The sequence below is a fragment of the Girardinichthys multiradiatus genome, chromosome 12, assembly GCF_021462225.1.
Source record: "Girardinichthys multiradiatus isolate DD_20200921_A chromosome 12, DD_fGirMul_XY1, whole genome shotgun sequence".
Classification (NCBI taxonomy): domain Eukaryota; kingdom Metazoa; phylum Chordata; class Actinopteri; order Cyprinodontiformes; family Goodeidae; genus Girardinichthys; species Girardinichthys multiradiatus.
In genome coordinates this window covers 37,659,394-37,676,292 of record NC_061805.1, presented here as the reverse complement: position 1 = coordinate 37,676,292, position 16,899 = coordinate 37,659,394, and the positions used below count along the sequence as shown (strand labels likewise).

General features: G+C 42.6%; 1 protein-coding gene across 1 annotated transcript in view; it reads right to left on the bottom strand.

Annotated features, from left to right (window-relative positions):
• slf1 (SMC5-SMC6 complex localization factor 1) overlaps positions 1 to 16,899 on the bottom strand; it is a 43,025-nt gene that overhangs the window by 11,242 nt on the left and 14,884 nt on the right. The window contains exons 15-17 of the mRNA XM_047380519.1: positions 12,530 to 12,609; positions 5,618 to 5,710; positions 4,637 to 4,819 (exon numbers count right to left, since the gene is read on the bottom strand). Coding sequence (XP_047236475.1) covers positions 4,637 to 4,819; positions 5,618 to 5,710; positions 12,530 to 12,609 — 356 coding nt within the window. The remainder of the gene's footprint in view (positions 1 to 4,636; positions 4,820 to 5,617; positions 5,711 to 12,529; positions 12,610 to 16,899) is intronic.

The window sequence follows — 16,899 nt, the reverse complement described above, 5'->3', positions numbered from 1 at the left end:
GTGCCGTAACTGATCAGACAAAGATTTTTGAGTTTCCCTGACGAGGCCCCATTCCAGCTGAAAATGGGTCTGTTTCTGCCACAAACTGATATCTCTGGCAATTATTGAAAACGATCAAACCCAATTTATTCTTTCAGCCTATATACCCTTTCCTCTTCAAGATTTAAAATAACTTCTGTGTTTGTAACTGGGGGTGGACTAGAGTCAATTGCTTGCAAACTAAATAGCACTGAGAGGACTGCATCAGTAATTACTGTCACGTGGCTGAATGGTGGGAGCTTAAAGGATCCTTTCTTTTTATTTCTCCACCTTCCTTTCTAACCAACAATCCCCTCCTCTGCGTGCCAGATCGAAGCCTTACTGCTATGGGCCCTGGGTCTTTTAGCACTCCAATTACCCTGTATCTACCCTGAAATGAAGCTGAGAAAGTAAAGGGCAAAGGGAGCAGTGTATGCATACTGCAGGCTTTGAGATGAAGGATTGCATTTGTGCATACATACGCCAAAATATATAGCCAAGGACACTTCAGTTTTAAGTGAAAAACAAGCCGAGCTCATAGACAGGGGTCATGCTGGGCGGCCTTGGGCTACGGAAGGAGGGGGAGAGGAGAGCAGAGTCAGCCTTGCCCTGGGCCATGGCATCCTTTCGTTGGCAGCTTTATAAGCCTGGAGGGATTGAGGTAACGGGGGTAGGGCGTCTACCCAATCCAACCCGCCGTACAATTTAGCTATAAAAACGCACCCGCTTGCATACAGAGTGAAGGCCTCCGAGCGGACAGAAAGGCTAACAAAAGGGGTGAGATCACTCCCACCCGAAAGCTTTGTTGGTGTGCCAGTGTCAGTGTTGCCCTCACTGGCCTACCAAAATCTTGGCAGCTAGATTCTGTCCGCTGGAGACAACTAGAACAATCAGGTGAATGCCTCAATGAAAAATATGGTTTCTGGGTGTGCAGCTGGCACTCACAGGGACAAAACAGGCAGCAATATAATAAATAAGGGGATTGAGGAATGGAAATGCATCTGACCCACTAGCCTGGTTTCCTACCCTGGGACGAAGCAGCAGGCCTACCTGGCCAAAAGGGGGAGAAAAAAAACCATTCCGATAAGCAGCCACAAGCACAAAAAGTTAGAAATAAAAAGTGCAGTGAGCAACACCATAAAGATGGTTATGGTAACTAAACATCAGCTAGCCCCTGAAGCTAAAAACTTTCTACATTTAACCGCCTGGATATGAAGATCTTTAAAGAAAAAAAAAAAACAAGGAGGAGGGAGGAAACTTATCGATGGTGTCTATGGCAACCAAATGTAGATCATGGAAAAGAGACCGTGTGAGACAGTATAGCCCGGAGTCAGGAGGACCACCTCCTCAACAACTCCCTGCTGTAGCCTTCAGACAACCCACCATCAAGGTGGGAGGAAACGGCAAACAGTCAGCAGAGAACGGATTGAGAAAGAAGGATAATGCACCAGCCTGAAGGGTGTTTCAAACTGAGACAATTCCCATTCCTGTTGTTTTGTTCAGTCCAGTAAAAAAAAAAAAAAAAAACTAGCTTAGACAGTGAAGCCAGCCGTCTGCAGCAAACACATACACAAACATACATTTGATTTCTTGCTCCTCTAATTTTACACATAAAGATAGCATGCTTCATCTGACCTCTTTTAATTTGTTCTCTCTCCTGTTGCTGAGGAAGGGAGGAAAAAAAAAAAAGGGGGAGCGCTCTCTTGTTTCCTCTCCGGGACTAAACAATCCCAGTCTAATTTATTTTTTGAGGACAGAATATGTACATGTGTTAATGGGAAAGTCGAATCAAATTAACTATAATTAGTCAAACTGAGAAGTGTGCTGAGACAGAGGTGTGTTACATGGGAGACTTGTTCATTGCTGGAAAATAGCACTCCTCCCTGCAAAACCCGCGAATACACGTACAGGCGTTCCCTCCACAACCTGCCGCAATACACACCAACAACCGCCATGCATGCTTCAACATCCCTCTGAGCTCCGACTGCATGTGGCACGTGCACGTCAAGATCGGCAAACTAGTTTTGTTGTGACACATTTTACAGAAAGACCTGCGAGTGAATTTTGTAAGTGAACAATTGTGCCTCTGTTAATCTTGTCAAAACGACATTAGCAGAGATTTTATGAGAAGAGGCTCAAATCTGTTTCGAAGGTCTACACACTGTAGAATAGCATGTGGATCGTGCAGACAAGTAGCAGGCACAGACAAAGGAAGGTTGTATTTATGATCTGGAAATACATACAAAAAAAGCCTTTGAGGACCAGCATCAACTGAGTCTGGGAATGACAGTCCTAAAATCTTAGGACACCATTGATACTCAGCAGTGACTGCAGACAATTTAGTCCTTCATTTGTACACCAACTGACTTCCTTTAAAACTTAAGCTAGTGCTTGCCTTCAAGCTGCAACCACTTTGCATTTCAATATGTTTTTATCTGCACCATTGCTATTCATAGAAATGACACTTTCATTTGTCAGCCTGATATTTACACTCAAAAGCCAGTTTATCAAGGACACCTGTTTATATGCTAGCATAAATAGCAAATCAGCTAATCACATGACAGCACGTTAATGCATTAAGGCATTTAAATGACTTGAAGTTCAAACCAAACATTAGAATAGGCAAGAAAGGGGAATATTTGCTTGTGGGATGGTCATTAGAGCCAGGCAGTCTGGTCTATTTTAGAAACTGCTCATCTGCTAAAATTTTAACGTGAACAATGACTGGGTTTTACAGAGAACGGTGAGGAAAAAAAAGAAATATTAGGGAGCAGTAGTTATGTGGACAAAAATAACCTTGTCTGACATTAAAAGGTCAGAGAAGAATGGGTAGAGGAGCAGCAGTTGCTCCAATAACCACTTGTTCCAACCAAGGAATGGTAAATGGACTGAATTTATATAGCGCTTTTCCAGTCATACAGACCGCTCAAAGCGCTTTACACTAGAGCCACATTCACCCAATCGCACTCACTAACGCTCACACATTCATACACCGATACACAGATTGGTAGGCAACTTGAGGTTAAGTGCCTTGCCCAGGGGCACATCGACATACAGCAGGAGGACACTGGAATCGAACCCACAACCTTCCGATTGCAAGACGACTACTCTTCCTACTGAGCCACAATCTCTGGAAGCACATCTCATTGAACCTTGAAGTAGATGGGCTATAGCAGTAGAACACCACATCAGACACCACTCCTTTCAGCTCAGAAACAGGAAACTGAGGCTACGATTAGCACAGGCTGACCAAAATGATGCTACCCGGTCAGATGAGTCTCAATTCCAGCTGTAACATTCAAATTGAAGGGTCCAAATATGGCATAGACAAAATGAAACAACGAATCAATCCAGCCTTGTATCAATAGTTCAGGCTTGTGGTGGTGGTTTAATGTTGCGGGGGATATTTTCTTGGGCCCTTCTGGGATGTGGTGGAACGGGGGATTTGTATTATGACTGTGCCGACCAACAAATCAGCAAAAACTGCTTTAGCCGTCTTCTAAATACGTACCGAAATCTCAGATAAAACAGAAATCATGCGAGTGTTTTCAGAAAGGTTGGGTTGGAATGTTTGTCCTGTTTATTAGCAGAAAATGACCAAGGTGCCAGGCAGACCAAAGGTTACCATCACTGCAAAAACTTTCTCACACATCAATAGATTGTAAAGTTTCATAATATTAGTTAATAAATATAATGCTACAGCTATTTGTAAAGGGAGAATAATAGAATTCATCACCCTAAGAAGTAGAGATGCACGACATATCCGCTTTAACATCGGTATCGGTTGATGTTAGTCAATTTTTAACATATTGGTGTTGGTCCAATAAGTAAAACTGGGCTGATATCTAAAATATTTATTTCAATCTTGTTGCCGTTTGTGTATTTGTTTTAGGAAGGGGAGGGGATCGGCCATGTTGTTTGGTCATTTGACAGTGATGCAGAAAAGCAATGTCAGCAGTGTCCTTATTTTTCCAAGGTGTTGAAAGTGTAAAGAAATTTATATAATATATATATATATAGGTAAATATCGATTATCAACCAGAACAGCAACATTATGGGATATTGGTATGACCGCATCCCTACTGACAAGCCTGCTGTCATTCAAACATCTAAAACAAAACTTCTTACAAAGGTACTGAGGTCCCAAAAGTAAATATTTTGAAGTATTGTATTACCAGGTTAAAAAAGGACAATGAACCACTATTAATTCATTATTACAATCACATTAGCTCTTTTAAAATGTATACTTTCTTCAAGAAGTGTTTGCACTTTAGAGGAGACATATTTTGTCTGTTTGAATAACTTTCACACATTTGCCCAAAATACTATATTATTACAAAAGGTACAGTTTTCTCTGAGGAAGACTTCAAGGCTAAGTGAGACTTTCTCCCATTTTTCACTGGGACTTCAGTTTCTAGCGCCAGCTGTTTATACACAGAACCTATCCTAACCTTTGAAAAGAGCGTTTGGTATGCATCCTGCCAGCTTTCACAATAACAGAGAAAACAATGCATACACTAGAAAAAAGCCGAAAGGGGACTAAATCGTACATCATCAGTGTTTCCCAAGCAAACTATCAAGCTAAAAAGTGACAATTATCAAGTCATTTTTAACTAACCTGCATGTTCCAGTAACATTTTAGCAATGTCCAAGTGTCCATTCAGCAGGGCATCGTGCAGCGGACTAACTCCACCGACCTGGTCGGTGAGGATAGGGGCGGGGCGGTGATGCAGCAATGCTCTCACACAGTCAGTGCTGCCATGGTTGCATGCTTCATGGAGAGGAGTCCAGCCTGCATGGTCTACAAGTCACACACAAAGCACAGACGTCACAAAGCATGCACACAAACAAAGCTTGCTTTGGTCAAGATTAAAATAAAATAAAATAAATTGGCCTAATTTTAAGTATAAACCTTATTACTGAGTATGCTGAAGGAATGTTTCGAACTAATGCTATCATAATGGAAAAATCAAACCTAAACTAAGTTGGTTAATTTTTCTTCTGACCTGTTTTGAAAGATAGCACAAAACACATAAAGCCCAAAGACTTTAGTACCAAATACACATGCATAACAGTGCTTTCATAAACACATTATCAATAGCAATTATCAATACAATGCCTGAATTCATCTAAAGAACCCAAAAACTGAAAAATGACAAGTACAAAATCTTTCTTCTGCTTGATCACATGTTAAACATCAGCCTCCTACTGAGATACCACCTTAAGCATTCTTCAAACCCCAAATACAGAATCAGAAACCCCTTTGTTAACTGCACATTTCCATTAGAGAAGGACAAGTTATTATGGTTTACCTATAGGGACTAAAAAAAAGTCACTGAAATATCGAAAGGCGTTTCGTTCACTCAAGGAGGCAGATGTAAATCTATAACCATAAAGCGCCCCAAACCCACCCCACTCTCCTTCTAGACACACCCTTTACATTTTAGCTAAAGCTTAAACCTCGGAGGCGACGCACACCATTTTCTTAGCTCCTTTTCTTCCCCCATTGTCAATCGCTCTTCGGAAACCCCGGAACAGGCGGTGCGGCTGCAGGAACAGGGAGAGTTTCCAGAAAAACGGAAACGCAAGGGAGTCTTACCTTTAACATTTATATCTGTGCCAGGAAGCGCCAGGATCTGAAGCACCATTTCCACTTGGTTCTTCTTGCAAGCTCTGTGTAGGAGGGTCTCTCCTTCAACCAGGAAACACACACACACACACACACACACACCCACACATGTACAGAAATGGACAAACACATCCAAAAAAAGCAGAAGAGAAGAGAGAGATCCCAAATTAGGGTGTGCCTGATGTCCTTCCCATTGCATATGAAACACACACCAATAAAATACCACTGAAATGTCCCCAAACACATAAAAGAACTGACCTAAAAAAAGTACGACCCACCAATGAGGATCTGATTTTAGGAGTGATGAGAAAAGGGGGGGTGATCTTTCAAGGGGGGAAAAAAAAAGATGAGGAAAATAAATTATACATGAATAGTTGGGTTAATTTGCCTTGCTCTTACCTCTTTTACAGAGATTTTCCAGCTACACCCTTGACCAAAAATGTTAATATCAGGGCACATGGTGAGTGTATGAAAGGACTGGTGCGAAAGCAGCTTCCTGTCTGCTTGCTTCTGTATTCTTACTTGAGAGGAAGTTATGGTAGGGAGCCCACGCACAAAGACTCAAAAAGGATTTTTCACAGATTTTCGGTTCTAAAGCTCCACTGGGCATTCCAAGTTTCACCACGTGATATTTATTCAGCAAACTACCAGAGAAAAAGATGGTGGCAAGAAGAAAAAACCTCAAAGGATTCAATTTACATTTCTAAACACAATTTTCTTTTCTCCTTGAATTCACCACTTTTTTCTGATACAATGCAAAAAATAAATAAAAATTTGGAATATATTAGAGGCAGGAGCCCCCTCTTTTCATGTATGGCTGAACTTCAGAGAGGAAGTTAAAGGCCAAGCATGAGTGGCTGTATAATGCAGACCTGCAAAGTCTGTAATAAATGCTTTACTGGCTCTCCCCAGGATGCCTCGCCCAGACATGGGCACCACTCAAATGCACACAGAGCAAAGACTGGGGCGGAAAAAGGACAGGAGGGGCGACAGGGGTAGAAGACACAGAGGAGTAAGAGAAGAAGGGGTGATTTAGAAAGTAAAAGCTTTTTCTGCATTTCAAGGCATGTCTATAAAATACTGACTCTTCTGGATCCTAGTCATTTTGACAACCAACCTTTGTGGATGCAGAAGAAGAATTAAACTGCAGCCAATAATGCTTTCAACGATGAGGAGGGGAAAAAAAGTCTATATAGAACTGATGCCTCAAAGGAATATAAATTTTTTAGAAACTACATTTGGAGTCGTTTGCAAAAGAATTTAAAATCCTTAAATAACAGGAATGGTTTTTCAGGTGGAGGCAGACATTTTTCCTTCCTCATTTCTTTGACAGGTTTTCAGTAGTTTTCCATTTGACCAGATACCTGGACCCTACCTACCGAGGTTGCACAGGCAGTTCACCAGGATGGCATATCAATACGTGCTACTGAAGGATTGGTGGGTCTCCCAGCAGAGTCTCAAGAGCATGGAGGGAATTCCAGCAGAAGGGTAGTTACTGTAGGAGAGCTGGACAAGGCCATCTAAGGTCCTCAACCTATCAGCAGGACCAGTCTCTGCTCCTTTGTGCCAGGAGGAACAGAATGAGTACTGTCAGATCCCTACAAAATGATTTGCAGCAGGCCATTGGCATCAATGTCTCTGACCAAACCATTAGAAACAGACTTCACGAGGGTGGCCTGAGGGCCCGGCGTCTTCTAATAGGCCCTCCGCTCTCTGCCTGGCACCATGTAGCTTGACTGGCATTTGCCAGGGAACACCAGAATTGGCAGGTTCAGCACGCACTGGCACCCTGTTTATTTCACAGATGAGAGCAGGCTCACTCTGAGCTCATGTGAAAGACATGGAGAAGCTGTGGTGAATGTTATGCTGCCTGCAGCATTGTTCAGCATGATCGGTTTGGTGGTGGGTCAGTGTTGGTCTGGGGAGGCATCTCCAGGATCTGGGAGGAGATATCCCAGGAAACCATCCGTGATCTCATAAGGAGCATACCCTAACATTGTCAAACATTAAGAAGAGCATGTGGGGGCCATACAAACTACTAAGTACCACTATGAGTTGTTGCAGTGAAATTTCAGCAAATTGGACTAGTTGCTAGTCCAAATTTCTCAGTGACCTTGGATTAAACCCTCTGTGGGTTGATAATCTTAATTTTCATCAAATAATGTGCTCAAATAATATCTGATGTATTTTTAAAGTGTTCTTTTATTAAAATTTTTTTTTTTTAGCAGCGTAGTTCATAATTAGAATGATTTATTTCACATCTCACATGATCGAAGCAAATGATTGAAAAACAAAAACAAAAAACCTAATGTATTTTCTGTTTTTTAAGTAGCAGAAGAAATAAGAATAACTTCCAGAGAATGCCACATTATTGTTGTAACAAGGTATCACCTTTTGGAACTATTAATAAACCAAACCAATGTATCACAAAATTAAAAAATAAAAAGCAGCTAAATAGACAATGAAAGTAATTCCAAACCACGGTCATAATGAGTAAGCTTTAGAGTGAAGGGTGTCATGGTTTTGCGTGGGCTGCTGCGCAATTACTGGCCGCTAAAACGCTGCGATTAAACAACCATTCCACTGCACCTTATGTGTACACATCCTTGCAAATGCCAGAACCAATCTGCGCAGTGTTAAATCACTTTAATGGCTCCAATTTGGACACAACGCCTCTATTATAGGGGTAATTGCATGCTCAGCATTTACAAGCACGGAAAGGATAAATCTGCCTGTCCTTTTCTATAAATCCCCCATTTCACACTTTAATACAAAAGTTAAATGTACGTGTTGCTGCTTTATATTCCTGTAAAGCACCGCTTGGCCCGCTGATCCTCTGGACCAAAAAGCTGCTGGGAGCCTGTAACAATGTCATTTGTCAGGAATGTGTTAGGAGGGAATTCTATGGCCAGTTATTGGATGTACTTAAAAACTATTTGAAGAGTACTACTGTCGCTGGCTCTAAAAGCCATGGCAGCAAAATAATTTGCCAAAGCCAAGATTAGTGCAGCTCCACAAAAAAAAAAAAAAACTTTACAGACATTAACATTAGCTGCCAACAGTTCAAAAATTCCACTAGTGTGACAACTTCATTTATTGTGACCATGAAAACCAAAGCGACATCATCAGGACATTCCACAGGCCATGATCTCTACCAATATATGTATCCCACAAATATGGTAAGTAGAGTTACTCTGTATAAAACACTGAAAAACAGTATATGCACATTGGGTGTTTTATCTTCATTATTATTATAAAATAAAATGGCACAAATGTTTTGTTTGTACAGCAAATCAATAAGTGGCTTAAAGACAAGAAGAACAGATGCATGCAAGGTATACAGCCAGAAAAACAAGCTGTACATTTTCAAAACCATCACAAGACTGTGGTGTCAAAATATAAGAATTCTACATGAAAAGATAAGAAGTGTAGTCTGGCAGAATAAGATGTTGCAGCTGCATATTTTGTGATTGCGCAGAAACTTTATGGTTCCAGACATTGTTCCGGTGAGAGCATTTAAACAGTGGCATTTGAATAAACTTCCAGCAACAGAAGTCTTTAAAATGTTGACAACAGGACAAATGTTACTGCATGACAGCATAGTGTACAGTAAACTATCTGCTGGGCAGCAACAAAGCATCTGAAAGTCCCAACGGTTCTTGGTGAAATTGTTTCTGCCACCAGCTGTGAATTTGCTTATGTAAAATTTACATTAGAAATCATAAATTTTGTTTTAAAAAAAGTAAAAAAGTAAAAACAACAGACCAAGCATATTTGCAGAACATTTTCATGTATACAAATTATCTATTTTATGGTTTGCAGGTCTTACTAGCAGGCAGACGAGTTTTATAAATGGACTTTTTCACTACCAAGTCACAATTTTGCAAAGCATGTGTCTGCATTGTGTTGAAGAAATAGGCAAAGCTTTACCTACAAATAACTACGGTTTTATTTTATTTATTTATTTTTTTTTGCATTCCAGGAGAGTCCGGCCGATAGTCGAACCCCGGCTTCAGGAGGAGCAGTGTGGTTTTCGTCCCAGCCGTGGAACACTGGACCAGCTCTATACCCTCTACAGGGTACTCGAGGGTTCATGGGAGTTTGCCCAACCGGTTCACATGTGTTTTGTGGACCTGGAGAAAGCATTCGACTGTGTCCCTCGTGATGCCCTGTGGGGGGTGCTCCAGGAGTATGGAATCGGGGGCTCTTTACTAGGGGCCATCCGGTCTCTGTACGAGCGGAGCAGGAGTTTGGTTCGCATTGCCGGCACTAAGTCGGACCTGTTCCCGGTGCATGTTGGACTCCGGCAGGGCTCCCCTTTGTCACCGGTCCTGTTCATAACTTTTATGGACAGGATTTCTAGACGCAGCCAATGGCCGGAGGGCGTCTGGTTTGGGGACCAGAGGATTTCGCCTCTTCTTTTTCCAGATGACGTGGTCCTGCAGGCCCCCTCTAGCCAAGACCTACAGCATGCACTGGGGCGGTTCGCTGCCGAGTGTGAAGCGGCTGGGATGAAGATCAGCTCCTCCAAGTCCGAAGCCATGGTTCTCGATCGGAAAAGGTGGCTTGTCCTCTTCAGGTTGGAGGGGAGTTCCTGCCTCAAGTGGAGGAGTTTAAGTATCTCGGGGTCTTGTTCACGAGTGGGGGAAGAATGGAGCGGGAGATCGACAGACGGATCGGTGTGGCTGCCGCAGTAATGGGGGCGCTGTGCCGGTCCGTTGTGGTGAAGAGAGAGCTGATCCATAAAGCCATAAAGCGAAGCTCTCGATTTACCGGTCGATCTATGTTCCTACCCTCACCTATGGCCATGAACTTTGGGTCATGACCGAAAGAACGAGATCCCGGATACAAGCGGCTGAAATGAGCTTCCTCCGTAGGGTGGCCGGGCACTCCCTTAGAGATAGGGTGAGGAGCTCGGCCATCCGGGAGGGGCTCGGAGTAGAGCCGCTGCTCCTCCACATTGTGAGGAGCCAGTTTAGGTGGCTCGGGCATCTATACCGGATGCCTCCTGGACGCCTTCCTCGGGAGGTGTTCCAGGCACGTCCCACCGGGAGGAGGCCCAGGGGACGGCCCAGGACACGCTGGGCCGTCGTCTTCTCGGCCGGATAACGCGGAAGACGACGAGTACGAGTATTTTTTTTGCAGCACTAGAGGCCTTTATTTTTCATTTTTTCGACAATAGGTAGACAGGAAAGAGAGGGGGAGACATTCGGCAAAGTTCGCTGGGTCCGGCACTCGAACCCAGGGCAGCCGCATTGAGGACTATAGATTCTGCACATGGTTTTAGTAAACATGTTCAGCACTCTATAGGTCAGCATAAAAGTTTGGTTAAATTAATTCAATAGATGGTTAGAGGTTTTGTTGGCTCTCTGATTTGTTTGTGTGCACCCTACACAGCTGTCGGATACACGGTACAGGGACTGGACACAAAAATGAGATAACACACAGCTAAAGTCCAAGAATAAACGTTAAAAGCTCTTCTGAAAAGCCTGGAAAACTACTGATCAAGGCGACTTTGAAACTAAGAAAATGTGGGATTTTTCTAAGCATAGAGAAAATTTTGGGGCTTTAATCCTTAATATTATTACGAATTAATTTTGTTGGTATGAAGTTGATAGGATAAATGTTAAGGTGATTATACACAGAAAAATATGTTTTTAAAAAATTTCTTTCCTTGTTAAAATCTAGTCATTTAGCTTTTGAAAGACTAAATATCAACATTAATGGATCATTTAGGGGATGATGTGCAGAAAAATGAAAACAGGTTTTCAGCAATGAAACCCAGCAGTTCTTTTTTGACAATGTATGTGCTGTATATTTAAGTTCGTTAAAATTAATATCCAGGCTGAGCTTCAAGAATCAAATACAGAACAGGAAAAAGAAAGGGAAAAGTTGCTCCCAAATCCCCCCAGCCCTCTGAGCAAGTGTGACAAAGATACAGGGCTTCACAAGGCAAGTCAGATGCTCTAAAGCAAAGATATGAAGAATACAAGAAAGCAAGCTAACAAATGCGAGTGAAAAGTGCCTGTAACAGGGAAAATAAGAAGGGAGAAAAGGGGGGATGAGAGGGGAAGGGATGAGAGGGCGAGAGGGGAGGATGCGGTGCCAATGGTTCATCAAAAATTAATGCCAAGCACATCGGTATAGAGATCACGTAGTAGGAAAACAACACATGCCAACAGTCTTGAGTCTCCCGCCTCAACCCTCCCTCCTCCTGTGCCTCTCCTTTACCCTCCACCCTTCCTTTGCACCGGCACAGGGCCTTTATGATCAGGTGGAGGACGGAGATATGAGCTCTGACACTTTCGAGAGTTCACACGGAGTGCGCTGCCTATAATTGCAGGAAGTTACACCAGTGTAGCCGCTGTGTATCTGCCCTAATTGCTACATTTAACAACTCTAAAACGGGAATCTAAAGAGCACTTTGAGTACTAATATGTATTCGTTTTTTTGTGAGACACCAATTACCTCTGTCTATGACACTTTTGTTATTTCTAAAAAAAAAAAAAGTGAATAAGATATGAGAAAAACAAAAAGCACAGTTGTGGATTTTAATGCAAATCGAGGACGAAAAGCTAGTAGGTGTGTTATGGAAAGTGGTAATAGTCCAACCTAAGAGAAAATACACGGCTGCCTCAATTATTCAGCCAAGTTGCTCATACAGCTGCCTGGATATGACCAACATCCGATTCGTTGCAAATCAATCACCATCTTCATACATTACGTGCTCTTCAGTGAACTGGAAGTGATGACTTAGCCATCATGTCCCGTTTTAATGATGACCTGCTGTCGAGCCTGAGTCCATTAAAAGTGCAAATCTTGCAAATCTGAAGCCATTTTGGCAGGCAGCGGTGTGTCTGTGTGAGTGTCTGTGCCACATACCTGCTGCGTTTACTCTGTTCATGCCTCTAGGGGTGTTTTCTCGCTCGGGGCTTGTTTCAGTCACCATTGGGTTATCGGTTCTAGGCAAAGAGGATTCAAGAGGAAACAGGATATGTAACATTCCACTCAGCTCAAAAGTAATTTTTACATACATACATATATACACATACATACATGTATATATATATATATATACATATATATATTTCTTTACTATCAGGATGTCCACAAAATGCAGTTAAAAGCCTTCAGCTGATTCAAAATGCTGCAGCAAGAGTTATGATGAAAATTAAAAAGAGAGATCATATTTCTCCTATTTTTGCTTCCCTTCGTTGGCTCCCTGTTAAATCCAGAATAGAATTTAAAATTCTCCTCCTCACATATAAAGCCCTTCATGATCTAGCTCCATCATACATCAGAGATCTGATTGTTCCATATTTTCCTAACAGAGCACTTTGTTCTCAGAGTGCAGGTCTACTGGTGGTTCCTAGAGTCTCTAGAAGTAGAATGGGAGGCAGATCCTTTAGTTATCAGCTCCTCTCCTGTGGAATCAGCTCCCAGTTTTAGTCCATGAGGCAGACACCCTGTCTACTTTTAAGGCTAGGCTTAAAACTTTCCTTTTTGATAAAGCTTATAGTTAGAGTGGCTTAGGTTATCCTGAGCTACCTCTGTAGTTATGCTGCTACAGGCTTAGGCTGCTGGAGGACATAATGACCACTTTCACTCTCTTCGCTACATTCTCATACTACTCTCCACCTTTGCATTATTTGCTGTTATTTCAGCTTTTAACTTTATTTTTTCTCTCTCTTCACTTCCTAGAAGCTACACCTGGCCTGACTCTGTGTCTACCTGTGACACCTTACTGGAGGGGGGCAACAACTTAATGCTCACCCTCTACCGATGATCCATATGGCCCTGTCTTTCAGTATTTAACCCTTTCTCTCTCCTAGACATAGCTACTGATCGAGCTTTTACTGTAACTAATTATATGTGCTCTCTTTCAGAATCTAATCTTGAAAACTGGCTCAGAGTTTATCTGTTCTTTCTTTCTAGATGAAACGACTAAAGGAGCTACATCCACTAACATTTACTTTTCCTTCCCATAGAAAGTACTCCTGGATCAGTGCTTCGGTGTTCTCTTTGTGTCTCTGCTCTGTTCTCTCAAACCCCCAGTCGGTCGTGGCAGATGGCCGCTCACAGTGAGCCTGGTTCTGCTGGAGGTTTCTTCCTGTTAAAAGGGACTTTTTCCTCTCCACTGTCGCTACATGCATGCTCAGTATGAGGGATTGCTGCAAAGTCAACACCAGTGACTGTCCACTGTCTCTACATGCTCATCCAGGAGGAGTGACTGCTACAAGTCTCTGACTCGATGCAATCTGCTTGGTTTCCTTAGATAGAAAAACTTTGTATCCAATTTGAATAAATAACTGAATCTGACTGCACTGTTCAATGGTTAGGAGTAATTGGAATGTATGTAACCGACTTTGTGAAGTGCCTTGAGACGATATGTGTTGTGAATTGGTGCTATATAAATAAAACTGAATTGAATTGAACTGAATTCTAACCAGCTGTCCTGCCTCTTCTGAAGTAAAACATTCCCACAGCATGATACTGCCACCAACATGTATCAACATAGGGAGGGTGTATTTAGGGTGATGTGCACCTTTCATTTTCCACCTACAGGAAGTTCACAGGAGTTCTGCATGTAGGCCAAAAGGTTAATTTTGGTCTCTTGTGATAAGAGCGCCAATGTTCCACATGCACACATTGCTTGTGCCCATTTGCAAATGTGAAGCCGGGTTGGCAAGTGGAACCGGATTCACTGCAGAGTAACACGTTCTATTAGCAAATTCAGTCCCTCATAGCGTGGTATCCTCCTTTCTGACAATAACTGTCAAACCTCTCGCTGTGTTGGACACACACACTTTACACGTCCCATCCTCTATTTCTGTCTCCAAAGTACTTTTCCTCCCACTTAACAACTCAAAAGCGGAGATGAAGAATTTGACGCGAGCGAGCACATTAGGGGGAAATAACTAGTGAAAGAAAGTGAAACCTCTTCAAAGTGGTGGCGTGCTAATAGCTATGGGTTGTCACTAGTCCTGTGTGTGGGTTCGGAGAATCTTTCGGCATGGAGCCTGACAGGTGTCCTATGTGTATATGCCTGTGTACGTGCGCGAGTGCCGCGCTCAAGTGGAGGTGCCATCCGTATTACAGGGAAGAAGCTTGTTCCCTGGTAATTGGGTTGTTCAGAAGCCAGGAAGGAGCTGCCAGCAGTTGAGGAGGAAACACGCTTCCTGTCACGTTGCTTGTTATTAGCAAGGACAGGGATGAGAACAGATGAGACAAGCTGTGGGTGTGTGTGTGAATGCGAGGCAGACTCCATAATACAGTCTATGATGAGGATGTACCGCTTCTCATCTAGAACCATTTCCCCCCAAGTTTCCCTCTGTCCACATCAGCTGGCAGCAGGAGCTGAAGGTACTGTACTGGGCTTGTATGGTTTTCTGCTTTGGGAGGTAAGCATGCTGCCTGCAATGCAGGTTTCAGATCTGGACATGGAGCAGAGTGTGTCTTCAGATGCAGACTTCAAAATAAAAACCTGAGCAACCAGTAAAGCAACTCATTGTGTGTTAATTATGCATACCAAAAGCTATGCATGATGAAAAATCTTCCAGTGCTCCCTTTTGCCTCTGGTTGAAGGAATGTATAGATAAATGGGTAAAATACATGCAAACAGATGGAGGGATGGATAATATGAAGAGGAATACAGACTGAAACCACAAATCATTTTTGAACTCCATTTTGATTTTCCATACTTATCAACACCTGGACATGTCCAGACCTGCGTAGAAACCCTGGGGATTCCAAGGTGTCACCAGGCCACAAGGGACGTATTGTCCCTTCAACAACTTCTAGATCTGCTATGGATCTCCTACTAGTGGGGACATCCCAGAAATGCCTCCAAAGTAAGACAACCGTGAGGCAGCTTCATCAGATATCTAGACAACCTCAAATTAATTCCCTCGAGGCAGAGGAGCGGTTGCTGTACTCCAAGGTCTCATGACGGAGCTTGGGACCTTCTATCTATGGTTGTGCTCGTCCACCCCATGGCCGAAGCTCGTAGGACTTTCCTAATTCTTTAAACAATTTTAAAGATTGCCTAAAACCAAATATAATCGTAGCTACAGAGTAGTCTCTCCTGCTGGGATGTAATTATATATCTTCCATCACATTTTTGAAACATTTTACACAATGTTTGTGCACAAATATTACAGTGAATGTCAACTTTAAAGTACAACTCCTGGTAACAAAAAAGAAAAAAAAAGTCGGATTTCCAACTCTGTAACTCTGTCGGCTATATTATTTCGCAAAACAGCTCAAAGATTGTAATAAGTGGAATATTTGTTTTCAGATCAACTACATGAAAAAGTTATGAAATGCCTTGGGAAAAAAAACAAAAAAAAACAGCAGACTAAACATCATCTATGAGTAAAGATCCCACATTTTTTGCCAGGAGTTGGACACACAAAGGACAATGTCAGGTGCTTTAAAAGATGTCGGCAACTGAGCAACGCACATGGCCTGATTAAACCAGTAGGGGGTTTATCTCGGTTTAATTACAGCTTCCCTTCTGCTAACAGCACTCAGTGCTGCGTGGCCAGCCGGCGAGTTAAACGGTCATCTAAACAGTCGGTCAATCAGTCGTCCAGTCAGCTCACTGAAGCTTGGACACGTGCCCTCACTGCGACTCCTCTGCTGAAGCAGAAGAAAATCCGCCATCTCTCATATATAACTACACAAACACAAAAGCCTTGCGTGCTCCATCAGTTAGAAATGAATGAGAAAAGGGTCACATATTTCTTTACAACCTTCTTTTCATATCCAAAACCAAACATCTTGGCAAGATTTAAAGGTCCTGGGTTCGATTCCCGACCGGGGGTCTTTCTGCATGGAGTTTGCATGTTCTCCCCGTGCATGCGTGGGTTCTCACCGGGTACTCCGGCTTCCTCCCACAGTCCAAAGACATGCCTGTTAGGTTAATTGGTCACTCTAAATTGCCCTTAGGTGTATGAATGAGTGTGTGTGTGGTTGTTTGTGTGTTGCCCTGCGATGGACTGGCGACTTGTCCAGGGTGTACCCTGCCTCTCGCCCATAGACTGCTGTAGATAGGCACCAGCTCCCCGCGACCCACTATGGAATAAGCGGTAGAAAATGACTGACTATATTATACATCGAAGACTGCTGTCTAAACATAGTAGGTTCAGTTTCAGGATAGTGCCAAACTTCATAAATGATTCAACATATGATGTGTTAATTGATTAGAATGCCAAGATCAATGAAATTATGAACAATATCATGAATTCAAG